Consider the following 19,065-nt stretch of genomic DNA (forward strand, 5'->3'; position numbering starts at 1 on the left):
TGCTAGATTGCAGGCAAGACAAGCATCATTACACTGAAACAAGAATCATGGTAATTGTTTCCATATTAGGGGGTAAAATTTAGAGGACACACCAGTGAATTTTTGCAGAAAAGATTTCTGTTTAGCTTAAGCAATGTTCTGATCAAAATTACTATGCCTTACTTTCGGCGTTACCCCGATACATAACAAACATAACAGAATCGTAGTTACAGAATTACAAATTACAGAATTACAGAACATTATCACAGCAAATAAGTGGTTTTTCGTCGAAGTTATAGAAAATTTGCTTGAATACCACCGATTCGCTCTCAATTAGACACGAGGCGACGCACGCAGGCTCTGCTAAGTGAAAAATAAGAAACACAAATATTTTGAAAATTTTCCATGAGTTGGAATACCTATACCTAATTCTTTCATCTTGTCGATTGAATTTTCCTCCGCCGTTGAATATTTTGTGAAAAAATTTCACCAGATATTATTTTTTTTAGATTGCTGAGAAAATTTGCAATAAAAAAAGTTCTACAATGTGTGGTTCAACAGTTAAGGATATTTAAAATAAGCGTTCCGAGAAAACCGGAAAAATATTCTTTGTTTTTACTGGGATGGAAAATACTGTTTTTATTGATAGGTCTACTAACTATACGCTTGTACAAAATTTCATGAAACTCTGGAATCCCCTGACCCGTTTTGCACGATAATGAAGAGCTACCACCTTACCATGACCTCTGTTGTTTGGTGGACATTGACACGGTACACTCGAGGCATAAGATAGCAGATATCGTGTTCTTCACGAACATACTCTCAGGACGAACAGTTAGCCAACCATTGACCATGAGATTAATTTTTAACAATAGCCCAGTTATACTTCGACGACGTAGAATCTTCGATCCACCGTTTCGTTCACTACTCACAGCATGAACCCACTTCCCGTTTCATGAACGCCTTTAACGAGCTATAGCATTTTATAACCACTGACATGAGCGCAAATACCATTAAACATAGGCTTAGGTTATACTACAGAGGACAACTGCTTTAGTGATTCTATTTTTATTTAATATGTAACTTGTTTCTACAGTCATCCCAGTATTTCGGGCCAGTTAAGCATGATGCTGCTACAAAATTATCGGTAGAAATACAGATTTAAATAATTTACAGATTATTTATAACTTAATTGGTTATAAATATACCATAGTTTGATGTTCTGTAGGCAATCTTGTTCAAAAATTACACACTTTTTTGCAGAACAACAAAATGTGAGCATATTCTATTCCCAGTATTATGGGCCACTTTCAAACCTGGTCAGAATTATGGGTCAATGTTCCCAGTATTATGGGTCAGTAAAACAACATAGGTTTTATTTCGAGAAAATCGCACCAACGCGCGCGCGCTTGTTTGTGTGTGGTTCTCGCGATTTAGGGATCTTGTTGTATCTTGTAATGCACTCAGCAACTGTCTGAGTGAGTTGAGTTTAGATTCAATTTGAGCTTCTTCTTCAGGAAGTTCATTAAACTGACTCAATGTATGATGGATGGTACTCAGTGCTGTGTTCGGATTTCGAGTGGAATGTCAAGTTCATTCGAGTCACGCAGAGGGCTTCATCAAAGTGATAGTCTCTATGGCAAACCAAGTATGCAAAAGGCGGCCTAAACGGATACGATAGGCAGGGCATGTTGCAAGAATGCCGGACGACTACATTACAATGATGGTATTTGGCTCATATCCGGTAGGAATAAGGGCGCAGCGAGCAAGATGGTTAGATTAGGCGGAGCGAGTCTGAGAAATTGAAGAGCGTTGGCCCACAACCGAGTGCATTGGAAAAACTTTGTTCATCAGGCTTTATCTTAGAACAACAAGCCATCTAAGTACAGTAAGTAAGTTCAGGAAAAAGAAAAGTATTTGATCCTGGATTATTAGTTTTGGGTGGTTTCCAAAAATAACGCGGAACTGTACTGTACGGTAGATTGTGATCCCTTGCAACTTCCTGAACTTTTTCGATTTGTCTTGCTGGATCAAAAGCGTGATTTTCTGTGCACGTTTTTTCGTTTTACTGAAAACAAATTACAATTATAGTCAAAAACAGCGAATCCTCTTGATCTATATGCTTGACCCATAATACTGGGAAAAGTCAATTTTGCTCCCAGTATTATGGGCCATTGTTTAATTTCGTATATTAAAGTGGAAAATGAACTTTTCTAGGCGGTTTCACCGTAATTCAATGAATACATACCTATTCCCTCGATTTCCGTTCATTTTATGCTCAGACACACAAATTTATGCCACTATTCAGCTTATAATTCACAACCGACTTTTTATAACAACCGCAAAAATAACAACAAATCGACTATCGATTGGAGCGAGTGGTCGTGGGTTCGAATCTTAGTAGAATCAAGCCATTCTCGATGTCAAGCGACTTTAGCATGGGTTTATTCTCAGGCCCCTCCATTTACCCTTCCTTCGTGCTGAATTCTATATTTACCCTCTGAAGCCTCTTAACAGTGCAAATGTCCCTCCTATAGTTAAGTGTACTGGTCAGAGGTACGAATGAGTCCTCGCCAGGGACGGCTATAACATGGGATAGTGCTGGCAGCGAGGAATAAGTGGGTAGAGTAGATTAAGCTTTGAAGGAAGGGTAAACCCCAATACACGCAAGCACGCATAAAATTTAATAAGCATATCGCTCACTCAATAGCGATTATAGCAAAAAGAAATGCAGTGCAGGTCATACAGCAAACACCCGGGCGATATTACAATAGATCAACTATACTGGTCGCAGTAATGAGTCCACACATGGAAAAAAAATCGATTGGAGCAAATTGACAACAATCGAAAAATTAAGAAAATTAACGCATTTGAACTAAGTGTATTGCTATCAAGCATGCAGCGGAATGTTGCTTCTATCTATTGAATTCATACTCGATAGTTAAATACTAATTTGTTACGTATGAAACTAACGTAAAGTATGGACTGGCCCATAATACTAGGTGGCCCATAATATTGGGGTGACTGCATATGTAGAATTTGTCCAATAATCGTTTGTAAATTAGTCCTAAGAAAGGATAACGGGCTCATAGCCTATATTCAAATACAAATACAAATAATTTTGAAAAATGTCCAGCAACATTATTCAGTTTGCACGTCAAATTATACCGAAAATGTTTTAAATTCCGGATTTGTTCGTAAATCAATTTAAGTACACCGTTGACACATATTTTGCTCTTTTAGTGACAATCAAAATGATAAAAATCGTTATTATTAGGAAGCATGATTGCTATTTTAAGGTGTAATTGTACAATTTGCAGATTTATCGTTGATTATTCTTTCATGAAAATGGAAATCGACTGTGTAATTTGCAGTCAGGGCACCGAGCAAAGGTCATAGATGAACTTCGATCTATTATTAGTAGCATGTAAAAATAGCAGCAAAGCTAAAATAATTCTTACTGAGAAAAGAAACATTATTTTTATTGTATGTGATCCTTGACATTTCATTGCTGACGGCGGCATCTCGAAACGTAACCCCATATTTTACAGCCTACTTGTTAGATTCAATTGGTACTATTCCTCTTGTACACAGTCCGCTGTATCAATGTATCATCGGCCGCACTGTGCCAACCTAACTGCCGCAGCTAGTTTTGCCGACATGAAAATTGCCTAACCCTTGCACAGGGACCGGCACGCAATTTGTCTAACCTGTAACTTGGGAAAATCGTGAGAATAACTTCGGTGTATAACTGTACTTCGAGAGCAAATTACTTTTTATTGCTGCAATTCACGCGGTCGTTGCATCTTCATCGTTCGCGGTGGCACCAGTCCTCCGTCCGAGTCCGCCAGTCGTAGGACTGTCGCGATTAGGAATTCCTAAACATCGTCGTGCTGTTCGGCTAGCAGCAAAGAAGATCCCGTGACCTTCGGCCTTTGGTGCGCCCGGACCTGGCGAATGCGGTACAATGAAGGTGAAATATCATTTTGCTATCTATCGGTTTCGGAACAATCGAAACATGATCTCTACGATCGGTGGAGTCACCACAATACGGTTTGGTTAGTTTTGGTCAAGTTACAACGGTCCGGGATGATCCATTCCGGTGTGTACTGTGTCCAAGAAAACCATGCAGAGGTGCCAGGGAGGGGGCTCAAGCTTTACATGATCATCCGAATGTTCACACGACTTCTTGAACTTGTTCGTTTAGCTTTGCTCCGTCCGTTGTTCGGTGTCCGTGGGACTCCAGCGGGAATACGGTGGGCACACTTTTCTCATCGTTTTTAACGCCAGGGGGGCTCGAATGGGGGTCCGCCGGCCAAGAGCACAGCACAATCCGCGCGATCTGCATGGGGAAATGTGCTGCTCGCTGCTCACACATCGGCGTCAATTTCTAATGTTTTGCGGGATGCGATGCGTCTCAGTTTTCGCGTTCGCTTTGTTTTTTTTGTTTCACTTCGTCAAAGGTGATACCGTGGAACGGCACTGCAAAGCGTAGGGTGAAAAAGGAGCCGAGGGAAAACGAGCAGCTGGAAACGACATTGAGAGCATATCCATGCATGCAGCCGGCCCGGCAGTACATAAGGGCAAACCGTAGCATATATAGTGGGCATCGAAGCGGGTAGAGAGCGAACGAAGCGAGAGCGAGAGGGTTCGATCGGCAGCATAACACCCGTCGCATCGTGAGGCGAAATATGCAGGAGAGGTTCGATTCGATCGTCAGTTCTGAGCGATCCGTCCATCGATACAGACGTGTTCTCTGCTTTCGTCTGGTGCATTGGGGGAAAATATTATCCTTAGGGAACTTTGCAAAAAAAAAAAAATGCAATTTGTGTGATAGTTCAACTAATAGGGGTAGATCATCTGGACGGAAGGAAGTAATCGAGAGTTTTTTGTTGTTGTGATCGATGTTTGGTGTACGGTAGCGGAAATTCCAACCAATTTGAACAGTGTGGGAACCAAATGTGGAATCAATAACCGAGAAACGATTTCTCGTCATAAGTACACTGGAAGCGCGATCCGTCAGTTAGTTAAGCGAAGGAATACGCACCACGGACTGGGTGAAGGTGTAAAGAAAGAGTTAAAAGAAAGTCGTTGGGAAACAAAACACAAGTCGGACGACGACGATCGGTCCGGTCCGGTCCTCGGGTATTGGAAAGAAGGAACACAGAAACTGTTATGTGTGATTAATTCAGCCGCGAGTTTTTATTTTTTTTTGTTTCGGAAAGTGTGTGCGCCGTGCCAGCGGGCCAAGGCTTTGGAATTTTTGGCTTAGCTCGGACACTCGGTGATTTCTATATGGGTGTATTGAACGTGATCGGTTCCGGTGTAGGTGCAGCAGTCGAGTGCCAGCCGAGTTGCAAGAAGAACGATACTATCTTCTCGCCGATCAAGAACAAGATGAAAGTGCTGAAGAAGATCAAGAAAAGGATGGGACTAGGTTAGTATTGCTGTGGTTGTTGAAAAATAATACTAAACAAAAGACGTCATATTTAGTGTGGACTATATGGTCCTAATCGGAATCGCAATCCTTTCACGCTAGCGTTGCAGCTGCAACGTAATTCCCCCTTCCTTGGAAAAAATGGCATCCGACAGTGTAACGAACTTTTTTCGCCCCTAAAATATGCTTGTTCTAGTTCGTTAACCGTCTGGATGACGCTCGCTGCTGGAGAATGGAATTCAGCAAAGGGGAAGCTTCCTTTATACGTACCTTCCATTCATACCTATCGAAGCGAGTAGTTCCATTTTGATGAGTACTCACTCGGTTGTAACAGTATTGCATGAGCACTTTTTTCCCGTTGGAATCGGTTACACGTACGCGACGCAATGAGTTAGCGCAAGTGTAAAGAATTTTCAAAGTACTTTTCAATGGGACGTGATTCACGTTCCGTTGGTCCAGGCCAGGCAGGTTTTTTTTGCTTATTAAGACCCGACGGCATTCGAGATTCGAATGGCTCCATTTGGTTGGTTACGCTTGCCTGAGCAGAGATAACAAACAACTCTGGTCTGTGGCTGTGTCAATGCGCCGTTGCCTCAATTTCTCAAGCGTAATTCCTGCGCAACTTCTCGTGTGTCCAGTCTGCTGTCCAGTCGCCATCTATCAACGCCGGCAGCCGCCGCCGTCGCCGTCACCGATCGTTGAATAATAATAATAACAAATAATTAATTCTCGCATGCGAAGAAATAAAACCGTCTTCAATTTATCTCTTTCCTACGTTTGGCTTTTTAATATCTCGAACAACCTGCGTCCACAGTGCCAGAGAGTCATATCGGAGTTCTTCTCGGTATCTGTGTGCCTTCGTTTCACATCAAATTTTTATTGCATTTCTTTAAACTGGCGATCCCCACGGCTCCGTGTAATTTTTCCGTACAGTTTCACAGGGCACACGGCACGGCTAACGATGGGAACCTGATTGCTATTCCGTCCGTACGGCTCGCCGTGGTACTTGCAGCGGCCGCGGCAGTCATGTGAATTTACAAAATGCATCTCCACGCCGGAGCCGGCGAGATGTCGCATACGCATCATTATACGCCACCCGGCGACGGACGGCGACGCGACTGGCGTCGAGGATGTCGCGCATCACCGCACCGGCCTAATCGTACGTTATTCATACGCATATAACCTACAAAAAGAGAAGATTTATTTTCTTGATTAACTTTTCTTCCGCCGTTGCTACTCGGTGCTCGGCTACCGGGAGAGGAAATTGAAAATAGTTTTCCCCAATCAGCATTGGGCGGCGATCGAAAGCATCCACTTTCACTGTATAAGCGAATGCTTTAGGAGATTGCCCTACAACTGTTGTAGCGCTGTAGCCAGATGTATCGGTTTTACGTTGGTTGGCTTGTGTGAAGTCGTTTTCTCGGAGTCTATTTTGGAGCGTCTTTCGGCAGCAGCTTCAACCCCTAAAAGATGAAAAACTCACAGCTGTCCACCGTCGGGCGAGAGCTTACTTTTGTACACTCATATTCTATATGACTGCCTGTACAGCAGCAGCAGAAGGTTACGCCGCTGAGGGAATGAAAGAAGAAAATCTACTCACTCAGTCTACGTCCTTCCTACCGCACTCTACCCGCACCCATTTCCTGTAGCAAACAAGAAGCATTACTTCTCCGATTCGGCTATTTACTTTTTCAATCAACATCTGTCCCTGTTCTCGGGTAATTCTCCGAAGGGATAGTTTTTGCGTAACGAAATTGCGAGGGTGGTGCATAGCACTGCTCCTGCTTTTTACTCCTTAAATCCTGTCATCCCCATCCCGTCAAAGTACATTTTTACAGATGTCTATAATTAAATGTTACATCGGAATATGCCTCTAGGGAGGCGGATTTGAGTGAAAATCCACTTTACGTGTCTGATGATTTTTTTGGCGGATTTTGTCCGTCCGAAAATCCAATGTGTCAGGGTGGTTAAAAAAACTTTTGGATATCATATTATCGACTTAAGTTGCCAACCGGATTCGGACGGATCTTACCGCGCCGTACCGCGGATGTCATTTAGACCTAATTGAATGTGCCGTTGCCCTGTGCCGAAAGCGACCGCCCGGCCCGAGCGGAAGCCAACGGTTTCTCACATTGAGCACGTGTGTTATGTGTACAACAAGTACATACCGCAGCGCGGCAGCAATGAGTCGCATTATAATTATGAATGAAAACAAGGGGAGGGGAATTTTTTCGAACATTGTACACTTAAAGACCGACATAAACGGTCGTACGTGCTCAATCGTCGTACTTTTGACGACGACGACGACGACGACGATGATGATGATGGCGACAGGCGGGAATCCGGAGACCGGATGCCGAAAGAAAAAAAAACATGAGCAGGAAGGGAAGCGAACCTGAACGACGCCATGTGCGCCTGTGTGGTTGCGACCAAAGGAAGTCGGAAATAGCATTTCCGATCTTTCTCCGTTCTTTCTCGTACGCTATATTATTTGTTCTAGATCACGCTTCTTAAGACCCCTCCAATTTTCATAACGCAAAGAAATCGATCACCTGCTCGACAATTTAGATTAATGATTAAATTTTCTCTTCGCTTCTCTTTCAGCTCCTCGCAGCGCATCGTCCTGTCCGGGACCGAACAATCTACCCCCGCTGCAGTTTCACAACGTGCACGGGGACAACATTAGAATTTCACGCGACGGAACCGTAGCTCGCCGGTACGAGTCATTCTGCAAAGGTATCGCTTTCAGTGCGCGGCCGGTCCGCGTGAACGAGCGCGTATGCGTCAAGTTCCTCGACATATCGAACAACTGGAGCGGCGTAATCCGGTTCGGATTCACCTGCAACGACCCGGCCACGCTGCGTGGCAATCTGCCAAAATATGCCTGTCCCGATCTGACCAACAAACCCGGATTCTGGGCCAAGGCTCTGAACGAACGTTACTGCTATCGCAACAACGTTCTATTCTACTATGTCACACCATCGGGAGATGTACACTTCGGCATTAATGGCGAAGAGAAGGGCGTTTTCATCACCGACGTTGATGCACGCGGGCCCTTGTGGGCCGTGATTGATGTGTACGGAAATTCTACGGCAATTGAGTTCCTAGATTCGCGCATTTACATGTTCCAAGCACAGCAACAACAACAACAACAGCAGCAGCAACAACATCACCATCATCACCATTCACAACCTGCGCAGAACCAATCGTGCGGACGTCGTTCTGCCGATCAGGAGATCGTACCTCAGCTGGAATCACTCAGTATCAATCAACACAATCAGCAGCTGCTGGAAGAACGACCGACCCAGACTACCGTTATCAGCCCAGCGGCCAGTATGCGCTATAACAGCCCTGTACCTGGTCTGCTGCCGCTGCCGTTCCATCCAGTACGTGGTCGAAACGTTAAATTTTCCCCTGATCGATCCGTCGCCACCCGTGTCGAGTCAGAATTCTGTCAAGGGTACGTTTTCACTCCCCGTCCAATTAAAATCGGTGAACGGCTAATCATCCAAATTATGAAAACCGACACCATGTTCGTCGGTTCGTTGGCTTTGGGGCTAACCTCCTGTGATCCAGCTACGTTACAGCTATCGGACTTGCCGGACGATTCCGATTTGCTGCTAGATCGACCGGAGTATTGGGTTGTCAGTAAGGACGTTGCATCTACGCTCGTCCGCGGTGATGAGCTTTGCTTTTCGATTTCGGTCAATGGCGAAGTTTCCGTCAGCAAAAACGGTGGACCCCAATCGGTGATCATGCACATCGACCAAAGCCTGCAGCTGTGGGCCTTCCTCGACGTTTACGGTTCCACTCAAAGCGTTCGGCTGTTCACGCATGCAATTCCCGCTGCGATTGCGACAGCATCCTGCTCCGCTCTCTACGATCCTCGTCCGATTGCAGCATCTGCTAGTCAGCGCAGCCTACAGATTCAGTCATCAGCAGCTGCACAACCCCAACCGACTGCTTCGCTTCGGTCGGATATGATTCAGATCAATCCGGGTGGTACGGTCCTGGTTGTTAATCTGCCACCAACCGAAGTGATCTCACCAACCTCGTCACAACCATCGGTTCAGCAAGCTCAGGCCACCATCGTGAGTCGAGGTTTGCCGAACTCTGCTTCAACGCTTTCCGTTCCTTTATCAACGCTCTCGCTATCCTCGCACACCAGTTCCACCGGAACCAGCGAAATAGTTCCGGCCTACAGTTACAATGAGGTGAGTTTCTCAAACAGTCACTTCCAGACAGACTAGATTTGTCAGCATTTGATTCATTGATTTCTAATGACAATACTTTTTTTGCTCTTTTACAGCCCCTTCCGGCATACAACAATGCCTCTAATTACAACACGCTGGCTGCTAATGCCGGCTCGAGTAGTTGCGGAGGTGGTGGCAGCGGCAGCAGTTGTGCCGCTACCCTGACGACGGCTGGCAACGGTGCCCCGATCTACAGTTCTACCGGTGTCGATTGCACGATCTGCTTCGAGAAACCAATCGATTCGGTGCTGTACATGTGCGGCCACATGTGCATGTGCTACGACTGTGCGATCAAGCAGTGGCGCGGCATCGGCGGTGGTCACTGTCCGCTGTGTCGTGCCGTTATACGGGACGTGATTCGCACCTACAAATCCTAGAGCCGGAGCGAGCGCCGATCGATATCTGGTCACGATACCAAATGGAAGCAAATTAAAATGTGATTTTTATTCCAAAAACTAACGAAAACAAGCGAGGGCAGTAAAACTTGAAGAGAAGGAAAGCAAACTTTCGGAAACGTTCTGGTCAAAATTATACACTTATATTTTATGCGAGTAAACTATACAGTAGTCAAAATTGCATATGGTTGATGAAAAAGGGGAAAGATCTGAGGTCTGAGGTAGAGTAAGTGCCGATTATACTATTGTTGGTTGGGTTTTTGCGTTTCGTAAAGCCATCGGATTGGTTTAGTTGCGTTCTCTGTCGAAATCGTTGACGAATACATTATCTAGTGCGTAAGTTTGTAGGACAAAGTTGCTGATGAACAAACCAAAAAAGAACACAAGAAAAGTAAATTTTTTGCTTATAGTCTAGAATACAACAGTGAGGAAATTGCCAAATACAATGCATCACTTCCAAATGAAACTTGAGAGAGTGCCGAAGGAATGGAGTAAGATTTACAGCGGAATGCACCTAATAATATTTATGTTTTATCTTATTCATTTCACTGCATCCCCATTTACGGCACATTAGATTGTTGTGTTCATCCTGAGCGACAGTTTATTTAATAAAACTTTTACTATCTAGTCAAAAACAAAACTTTCAACTATATATCGAAAAGAGCGATCACCCCAAAGGTATAACTAGACTTAGTAAAACGTTTTTTTTCTCCACAATAGACTATTGAAACTAACTAATCGTAATACGTCCTTTTTCTCTGATTTTTACTTATCCCATTACAAGTGATCCACTTTAGATTAATATGATTGAAAATATGCTATTATATACCCACACTTATACGGTCAGTAGCGGGAACGCTAGGCAGTGTAGAACTTTATCGATATGCCACGTCCCGGGTGAAATGCAGTCAAGATTCAAGCATTATTAGACGTAAGATCAATGAAATCCAATGAACACTACTACTTATTATAAGGAGAAAACATAGTTGACACATTTATTAATTTATTGTTATCTAAGCCAACAACATATTTTTAAAGTTAGCTAATGTAACGAATAAAAAAAAACAAACTCATTGTGCTAAAACTTAATTTAGTTGGTGGTTAAAACAATTGAGATATCACTTTCTTCATCTGAATTATACTTTTTCCTGTTCTTTAGTTGGTTGTAAAATAGTTAATCTGTAACTATTCCGTACTTGAACAGGGCAATATACACGTATGTCGTTAGAGATGGCAACACAACACCGACAGGGCCGAGCCACTATCTGTATCTAAGATGGCAACTTCGTTGCGAGAATAGACAGGGCTACTGGAATGAAATTGGTACGCAGCAATCGGTACCATAGTCCCTGGCAAACAAAACAGGACAACAGTCATACAGAAATTGAAGTGGGTAACTTAGGGAGAACGTCGTTTAAGTACCGCGTCTATTTAAGTGGCCGCGAAAAAGAACGGAGCGGGTGACGTCGGTTTTCTGTAGCCCCGTGAGACAGATAGTGTGTCATCAGAAGAATTCTATCAGCGATCGTGTATACGCATTGAGAATCATGGGTAGATTTTTTAAATACAATATAAGAATTTTTATGTTAAGCCATTCCTAAGCGATTGCATGCGTTGGGGAATGATTCAAATACATGTAACTTGGCTTCTTTGCATGATTTGACGCCAAGGGACGTTTAGCGCCGTGTTCCGTCTATGGATATGGCCAACTGGTTCAGCGACAAAATAAGTTATTACAAACTGCCCGATCCTACATTGTCGGCTCTACGGAATGTTCACGCTACGAAGGTTATTCTGTATATTTAGTGGGACAAGGTCGGTATTATTATTGAAACTGTTGGCTTGGCACCGAATGAAACCATCACTGGAGAGCAGTATTGAATTCAATTGACGGCCGAGCACTATGCGGAAAACGGTCACAATGCGAGCAGAGGTACGGAAAAGAGATTCTGCAGCATGACCATGCTCAGCAAAACTCAAATGGTAAATCTTACCCCCCTGGTCATCATGTTCCTTAGATAGTTATTGCGCCGTCCGATTATTGCTTGTTATGTTCAAAGACATAAATGCTTTCTATAAATATACCTTGTAAAGGGGTACAGATAGCACCAGGTTGTGCATTCTCTTTTCGCTTCGTATTTGGTTTTTTGATTACTGCATCTCAGCCAAGCAGAAATAGAAAAAGGTATGGGACATAACCGCTTAGTTGGTTTCGAGGTACGATGCTGGCCTAACAATGCAGTCGTCGTATGTTTCAATCTCGGCTAGGCGGTGCTGCTAGATAAAATCAGTAGGATTTTTGCACTAGTCCCGTAACTGTACTGTACTGTACTCTAACAGCCGACTGTGAAGTCTATCGATAAAGAAGGGCCAAGTTCTTAAGGACGTTTATACCCATGGCATGGCATGCAAAGATCCTATTGACTCTATAAGCAACGCTGCCCAGCTGAGACTCGAATATACGACGACTGGCTTGTTAGGCCAGCATCGTACTCCGGAGATAACTGAGCGGTCAACTGTATTATATTGGCAAAATATTTATTTAGCGAAAGAAAGCAGTTTCGCATCAGTATGCGATCCGGAGGCAACAATTACAGTGTTCAGAAAGTTCAACTTTATTTTGCATCAAGCGGAAACTGACACAGCAATTGGTAAAAACATCACTTGGATCACGCAATTTTGTACACCTAAGCTACGAGAGGAATCTCGTCGCCATTTGTCAGTTGTCTCAGAAGTCGTAAATCGTTTTCGGCATGGTCAAGCCGTCTTGCAGGTTGAGCTCCCTGCTACTGGCACCGGTGGGCTTGTTGAAGAGCACGTTTTTTCATTGCACTGTCGTCCGGCGTACGACGTGCCCGGTCTACCGGAGCCTGCCGACTTTCACCAGATGTACGCTAGGAATCTCTCCAAGCAATTCCTGTAGTTCGGTATTCATACGCCTCCGCCCCTCTCCATTTTCAGTTCGTTTCCGCCAACTATCGTCCGAAGTACCTTGCGCTCGTCGCAAAATAAGAGTGTTGAAAATTGTGCTTCTCCGTCGTGTCACCTTACCTCAACTCTCGCCGCTTCACAAAGGGACTCGAGAGCTGTAGCTCTCGTCAGTCCCGTCAGATTATTCGGAAAACCGTGTTCGTGCATTCTGTGCCATAGCTGATCTCGATCGACTGTATCGTATGCTGCTTTGAAATCAATAAAGATGTGATCAAACTCCCGACATTTTTGCAAAATTTGTTGGATGGTAGAAACTTGGTCCCCTATGAAGCCCGCCTGGTAATTCTCTACGACACGTTGTACTATCGGTGACAGCCGGCGTAACAGGACCTGAGAGTACCTTACCAGCGATTCTTAGTTATAGGGTTTATTATATACAAAATTGCAAGTATCAAATAAGCTGATTTTATAAACGATAGGATCTCAACTCAACTTAGGAACTCAATATATATGAGTAGCTTACTGCGCCTGCACGTCAGAACAGAGAAAAGAATCGAGAGATTAGGATTCCTGCTTTTAGAATCCAGAGGATTCTTATTTCATAGTGTAGGCGATTCCCGTACCGAGTTATAGCTATACCTGGGATTCAACTCTTGGATTCTCCTATAAGAATCCTGCTTCTATAAGCAAGGTTCTCTGTGCGAATCCTCTGCCGAATTCTTTCACACGATTCCAATGCGAGGAATCCCAGAGAATCTGTCCGAATCCTGTTAGTTCGTCCTGGTAGAGCTGTGGAAAAAAGAACCTACCGTCTAAAAACGCCAGTACCAAGAGCACATGCTCGCCGGTCCAGAGGAGAGGTTCGGCAGCAACGACACGCGGAGTTTCTACAAAACGGTCAGGTGCAAGAATTTTGCCATGCCTGTGATGTGCAGTGAGAGTGCTGGCAACCTGCTTACTGACAAAATGACGGTAACAGCTAGGTGGAAGAGTATTTCCAGACCCTGTTGAATAGAGAAGTAAACACGAAGATCAGCAGGTACAGGATAAGAATTGTGAGCGACGGTCAAGCTGTTGAGCCACCAACACAGGAGGAGGTTATGAAGGCAATCAGTGAGCTGAAAGGTAAGGTGAAAAGGAAGGTATCCTGGCTGAACTTCTAAAAGCGGGGAGCGAGCAGCTGTACGAAACAATTCGCCGCATCATTGTCAGGATATGGGTGGAAAATAAATATCGGAGGAGTGGTTGATTGGCCCCATTTCCTATAATTTTAAAAACGGACATCGACTCGAGAGTAAAAACTATCGAGGAATTACAGGGTGTTCAATAAGTTAGAATTGGTGTCAGCTTGAGCCTTATACAGAGGCTAACCGACGCGCAAGATGTCGACTTGATGTCATTTGTTATTTGTTTACCGCGCGCGATGGAGGAGTACCGTAACGTCGTAGTAAATGTCGTAGTACCGGGAGACGGGCTCGGTCATGGACCGTACTAGATCCAGGCGGTCGCGTTCGGCGGGGACGCCAGCAGCCATCAAGGTGGTGAGGGAGCGGGTTTGTCGAAAAATTAACCACTCGATCCGGAAGACCGCTGTTGACCTGGATGTGTCGATCGGGACTGCCCACACCATCATGGCGAAGGAGCTGGGATGCAAGCCGTACAAGAAACGCAAGGTTCGCGGGGTAATGGAGGCTACAACGAAGAAGAGGCTGGACAAAGCAAAACTGGTACTTTCGCGGTGCGCTGGTCAGGAGTTTGTGTCTTCTGATGAGACACTCTTCATCTTGCAACAGCCGCACAATGTCCAAAATGATCGGCTGTTGGCGCCGACGTTGGCCAGCATCCCTCCGTCCCACATAAACATCCCGCGGTTCCAGAGCGTCGCGTCGGTGATGGTTTGGGAGGCCGTATCCAAGCGTGAGAAGCTTCCACTGGTGTTTATCGAGAAAAACGTGAAAATCAGCGCCGCGTACTATAAGATTGAGGTTCTGGAGAAGGTTGTGGCCCCGGCACTTCGTGACCTCTACGGGAAAGATCATTACGTCTTTCAACAGGACGGCGCAACGGCCCGCATGGCGATCATTGTCCAAGCGTGGTGTTAGGAGAAATTGACTGATTTTCTCGATAAGACTATGTGACCTCCAGCTCCCCGGATCTTAATGCTCTAGACTTTTATGTATGATCGTACATGCTGGCCAAGCAGAGCGAACATAAACTGAGCCCTATGGACCAATTTAAGAAGCTCATTTTCAAGATCTGGGACGAGATGCCCATGGACCAGGTGCGAGCCGCGTGGTGTGATTCTACACTCAAAAAAATCGACATGTCGCATCCACGTGAAAAATCATGTAAACTTCTGTACAGCAACTTACGTGAACTTCATGTACTAGTTAACGGGAAAATTGATAAAATTTACCGGGATCGTACGTAAACTGGTTAGTATGAGTGCGAGTTACCAACAATTCACGTGAATGTTACATGAAAACTGTGATGGATGAGAATTACATATGTTTTCACGCAAACTTGACGTACTGATTTTTTTGAGTGTATTGAGAAACGTCTCAAGCTCATCATAAAGCACAAAGTGGGGGTGCTTCCACCAAATATGTCGTAGAGGTTCTCAATAAACACTGCTTTAATAAAAATTGACTCAGAAAAGAATATCTTGTATTCTCATTTATTAAACACTTTTTTAAAGTGTATTCGAACTTATTGAACACCTTGTATATGTTTGTGCGATGGTTCTGGGTTGGTTATAGATAATCAAACAAGAAAATCGGTTGCATCGTGATGCCAGTTGCTACCGGGCTCTGTTGGCCAATAATCAACTGAATTACCTAATTGTCACTATTGATATATCTATTTCAAGCTCTCAAATTCCCATTAAGCCAATAAAGATGAACTTCATAAAATATATCAATTATATGTTCTCGTTTGTCTTTGTGAAAAGTGCTGACGGATTTTTCGCTAAACAGTTCAACTAAAAGCTCAGTTCCTCTTTTGTTGAGTTCTTTTACCATTGTTGAATTATTGTGATAAATTACAAACTTACATAAAACCTCTAACAGGCTATGTCCTCTTGCATTGTTGCTTCAGTTTCCCCATTCGACTGACCAAGCTTTGAAATCGCCTCCAATAATTCATACCTACTGTCTGCGTACACTTTTTTTTGAACGTCCATCACTTCCTGCATGAATGCAAACGCATGTCGTTCCCACTTTCATCTTGGCGATCCAAGCGTACCTTTTATTCCACTCCCGACGAGGCTTTTGCTGTTTCAGCACTTTGCTGACTCTGCTCGCTCCCGGTTTCGTTCTGCGTCGATCATGCTGCCGATTCTTGGAAAGTAAATGAGCAAATTTCAATTTTATTCATAGGACCCTATTCACGTTAGTCACGTCGAGCGTCACTTTGATCGATTACTTTTGGTAGGGTTTATTTCTAATTCCCGTCGTAGTAAGTAAAGCCATTCTAATTTTCATCATTTGTTGGATGAATTTAATGAATACTCCAAAGGTTCTTGTGCTGATTTGACTAAAACATACTTACCTTCCGATCCGTGAACTTTGAAATCACTGAAAAGCGAATATTAAAGCATTTTATTGAAATTACGCAACTGACTTTATTTCTTAAATTCGTCGTACTGTTTTAAGATCCGTCCATGAAAATTTTTCATCGTCTGAACTAAAAATCACAAATGACAAATGTTATTCTGCAAAATTTCTGCAGGTCAGGCAAGTTTTCCTGGCTGTAGAATAACGACAATGCCTTGCGTGAGTTATTTTCATTTATGAATGACGGAAACAATTATTTTTGTTATTTTGTTATTTGACATTTTCTTCTTCGTCGCAAGAAAAAACCTAGGAAATTTGGCTAGTGGGACTTCTTTGGTGATGAAAAGCAATTAAATAGATCTCAGCTCATTTTGATTGACCGTGAATAATAGACAGCAAACTAAAATATTAGGGAATTAGTAGTTTTGCATTATGTGTCATCAAAATGCTGATATTTTTAATAATTTGTATTGGATAGTACGGGAATAGGCAATTACGACGAAGCAGCAACATACCCTAGTATGTAAGACACACGCGATACGATTAAGTCGAGTAACTCGACTAAGTCAACTGCTTTAAAGCTAGTGACTCAACTGTTAGCATCTGACGCCTGAGCTTGCTTTGTTTTAGTTATTTATCGAACCGCTATGCTATGCTATTAGTCGAGTCGAGTTCCTCGACCTGACTTACAGAATAGGGCCCATAATTAAGATTTTTACGACTAAAAGATGGCTTGCTTCCGGACAAGGATATTGTCATCAAAACTGTGGCCACTCATCAATTGCGACAAAAAAAAACACCAGAACGTATTCCGTAAACATATATCATCTGCTTTGCATTTCATTGGAACAATTGCCGTCGGTTATTCGCTTTTAATAATGTCTCTGATTATTATTGACTAACACCTGCTCTGCGCTCAACTATACAGCTCCCTTCACTCCTTCACAGTCTGAAAGTTCTGAACCTGTCACGAAAATAAATATTTATTCCTGGAGCGAACCGCGATCAAAAAAGGCGCTCTAGAACGCATAGTATGCTTTCGTTTCCGAATTCCGGCAGAAGATTCGGGTACTTTCGCACACACACATACAATGCAATGCAATAATGGTTTGATGGATGATTTTACTTTTCTGTAGTTACGCTAGTGGTAGGTATAACTTTAACTTTCGGACTCTATGTTCAACTAGGTTTATGTTTTCTGTAGTATTTCTTTCTGTTGTTACTCTGCTTATATGTCACACTAGAGATAAACTTTGGTGGGAGAGAGTTTTCTGCGGTACGTTTCTTATGTTCTACTCAATTGGTTTTCTTGTATTATTTTTTTTTGCTTTGGTTTATAAGCTTGTCAGACACAGGTACATTTAAAAACGGCTTAACTTTATTACTGGTTATAACTGGTTGTGTTCTCCATCTTGCCTAAAGTTTAAACTCTTGTGTTGCGTTAATTTGTTTTGTTTTCGGTTATTCTATTTTTTTTTAATTTGCTGTTGTGCAATGCTTTAGTACATTAGCGCGGTTAGCTGTCAGTTTTGTGTATAGGTTTTGAAAATAATGTTGAATATTTCCTTTTTTGTTGTCTTCTAATTTTGGATATCGGTGTTGGACTGATTTTTTTCTTTTATGTAGGTGAAGACGGTATACGTTTCAAGGTTACTCCTTGACTAAAGCGTGTATGAGAACAATATAATGCTTTTAATGGAATCAGTTGTAATTGACCGATTGAGGGTATAGTTCAGTGACAAGTGTAAATAGAGGGTGTAAATTCGGGATCGGACTGTAAAAATTTACCAATCATTTGTAAAATATATCTGTTGTTCTATCGAAGTATATTCATCAAAAAAATGGTACATCGGAGTGCGCCACAAGAATTTCGAGTGGAATTAATTCAGTTCATCAAAACCGGTGTTGAAAATGTGTATGATTTTTCTTGTTACTTTTCAGCAAAACTCTGATACTACTTATAACAGCAACTACTATGCAACTTTTTTGTCTACAGAACTGTGATAGCGGTTTCCAAAGTATGTAGTATGAATGCGAAAAATATCTAAAACAGTCAATCTGCTTCTAAAACGGTTCATCTAATTGCCAAAACTTGAGTCAAAGGCATGCTATTTTGGGATTGAAATATTTTTCTCCCCAATTTTCTTGATATCAATGAAAAATCTGATCTGATAGGCAATAACAAGTTCAAGCAGCTATAGCCGCATAAAAATGTATTAATTTTTTGTCTCAAGCGGAATATGGCGGGCACACTATAGCATCCTATAAAAACGCTTAGTTATCTTGCAATGTGACTGTTACGATGAGAGTATCAAAACTTACATCACGATTTGCGTTAGTTCTTCTATGATTTGTTATTAGGCAGGTTAATACACATCGATAGTTATGTTCATTTTTTTGCGTTCTGATGGAATGCACAAAGAGACTATGAAAATAATTCACCAATTACTGACGTTTGTCATTTTATGGTGTTTTTAGTCTGCTATTTAATTTCGTTTAAAACTGAAATAATAATT

The 19,065-nt window shown here is 42.8% G+C and overlaps 1 protein-coding gene across 2 annotated transcripts in view; it reads left to right on the forward strand.

Annotated features, from left to right (window-relative positions):
- The window catches only part of LOC128744658 (protein neuralized), a 71,905-nt gene extending 60,828 nt beyond the window's left edge, over positions 1–11,077 (forward strand). Inside the window, exons 1-3 of one of the 2 annotated variants that reach the window (XM_053841821.1) lie at positions 5,275–5,416; positions 8,021–9,630; positions 9,726–11,077. In XM_053841821.1, the coding sequence (XP_053697796.1) occupies positions 5,275–5,416; positions 8,021–9,630; positions 9,726–10,046 (2,073 nt within the window). In that variant the 3' untranslated portion in view covers positions 10,047–11,077. Of the gene's footprint in view, positions 1–5,274; positions 5,417–8,020; positions 9,631–9,725 lie in introns of those variants that run through there. The other variant, XM_053841822.1, reaches the window with a different exon arrangement.
- Positions 11,078–19,065: the final 7,988 nt, after the last annotated feature.

The sequence above is a fragment of the Sabethes cyaneus genome, chromosome 3 (assembly GCF_943734655.1).
Source record: "Sabethes cyaneus chromosome 3, idSabCyanKW18_F2, whole genome shotgun sequence".
Taxonomy (NCBI): domain Eukaryota; kingdom Metazoa; phylum Arthropoda; class Insecta; order Diptera; family Culicidae; genus Sabethes; species Sabethes cyaneus.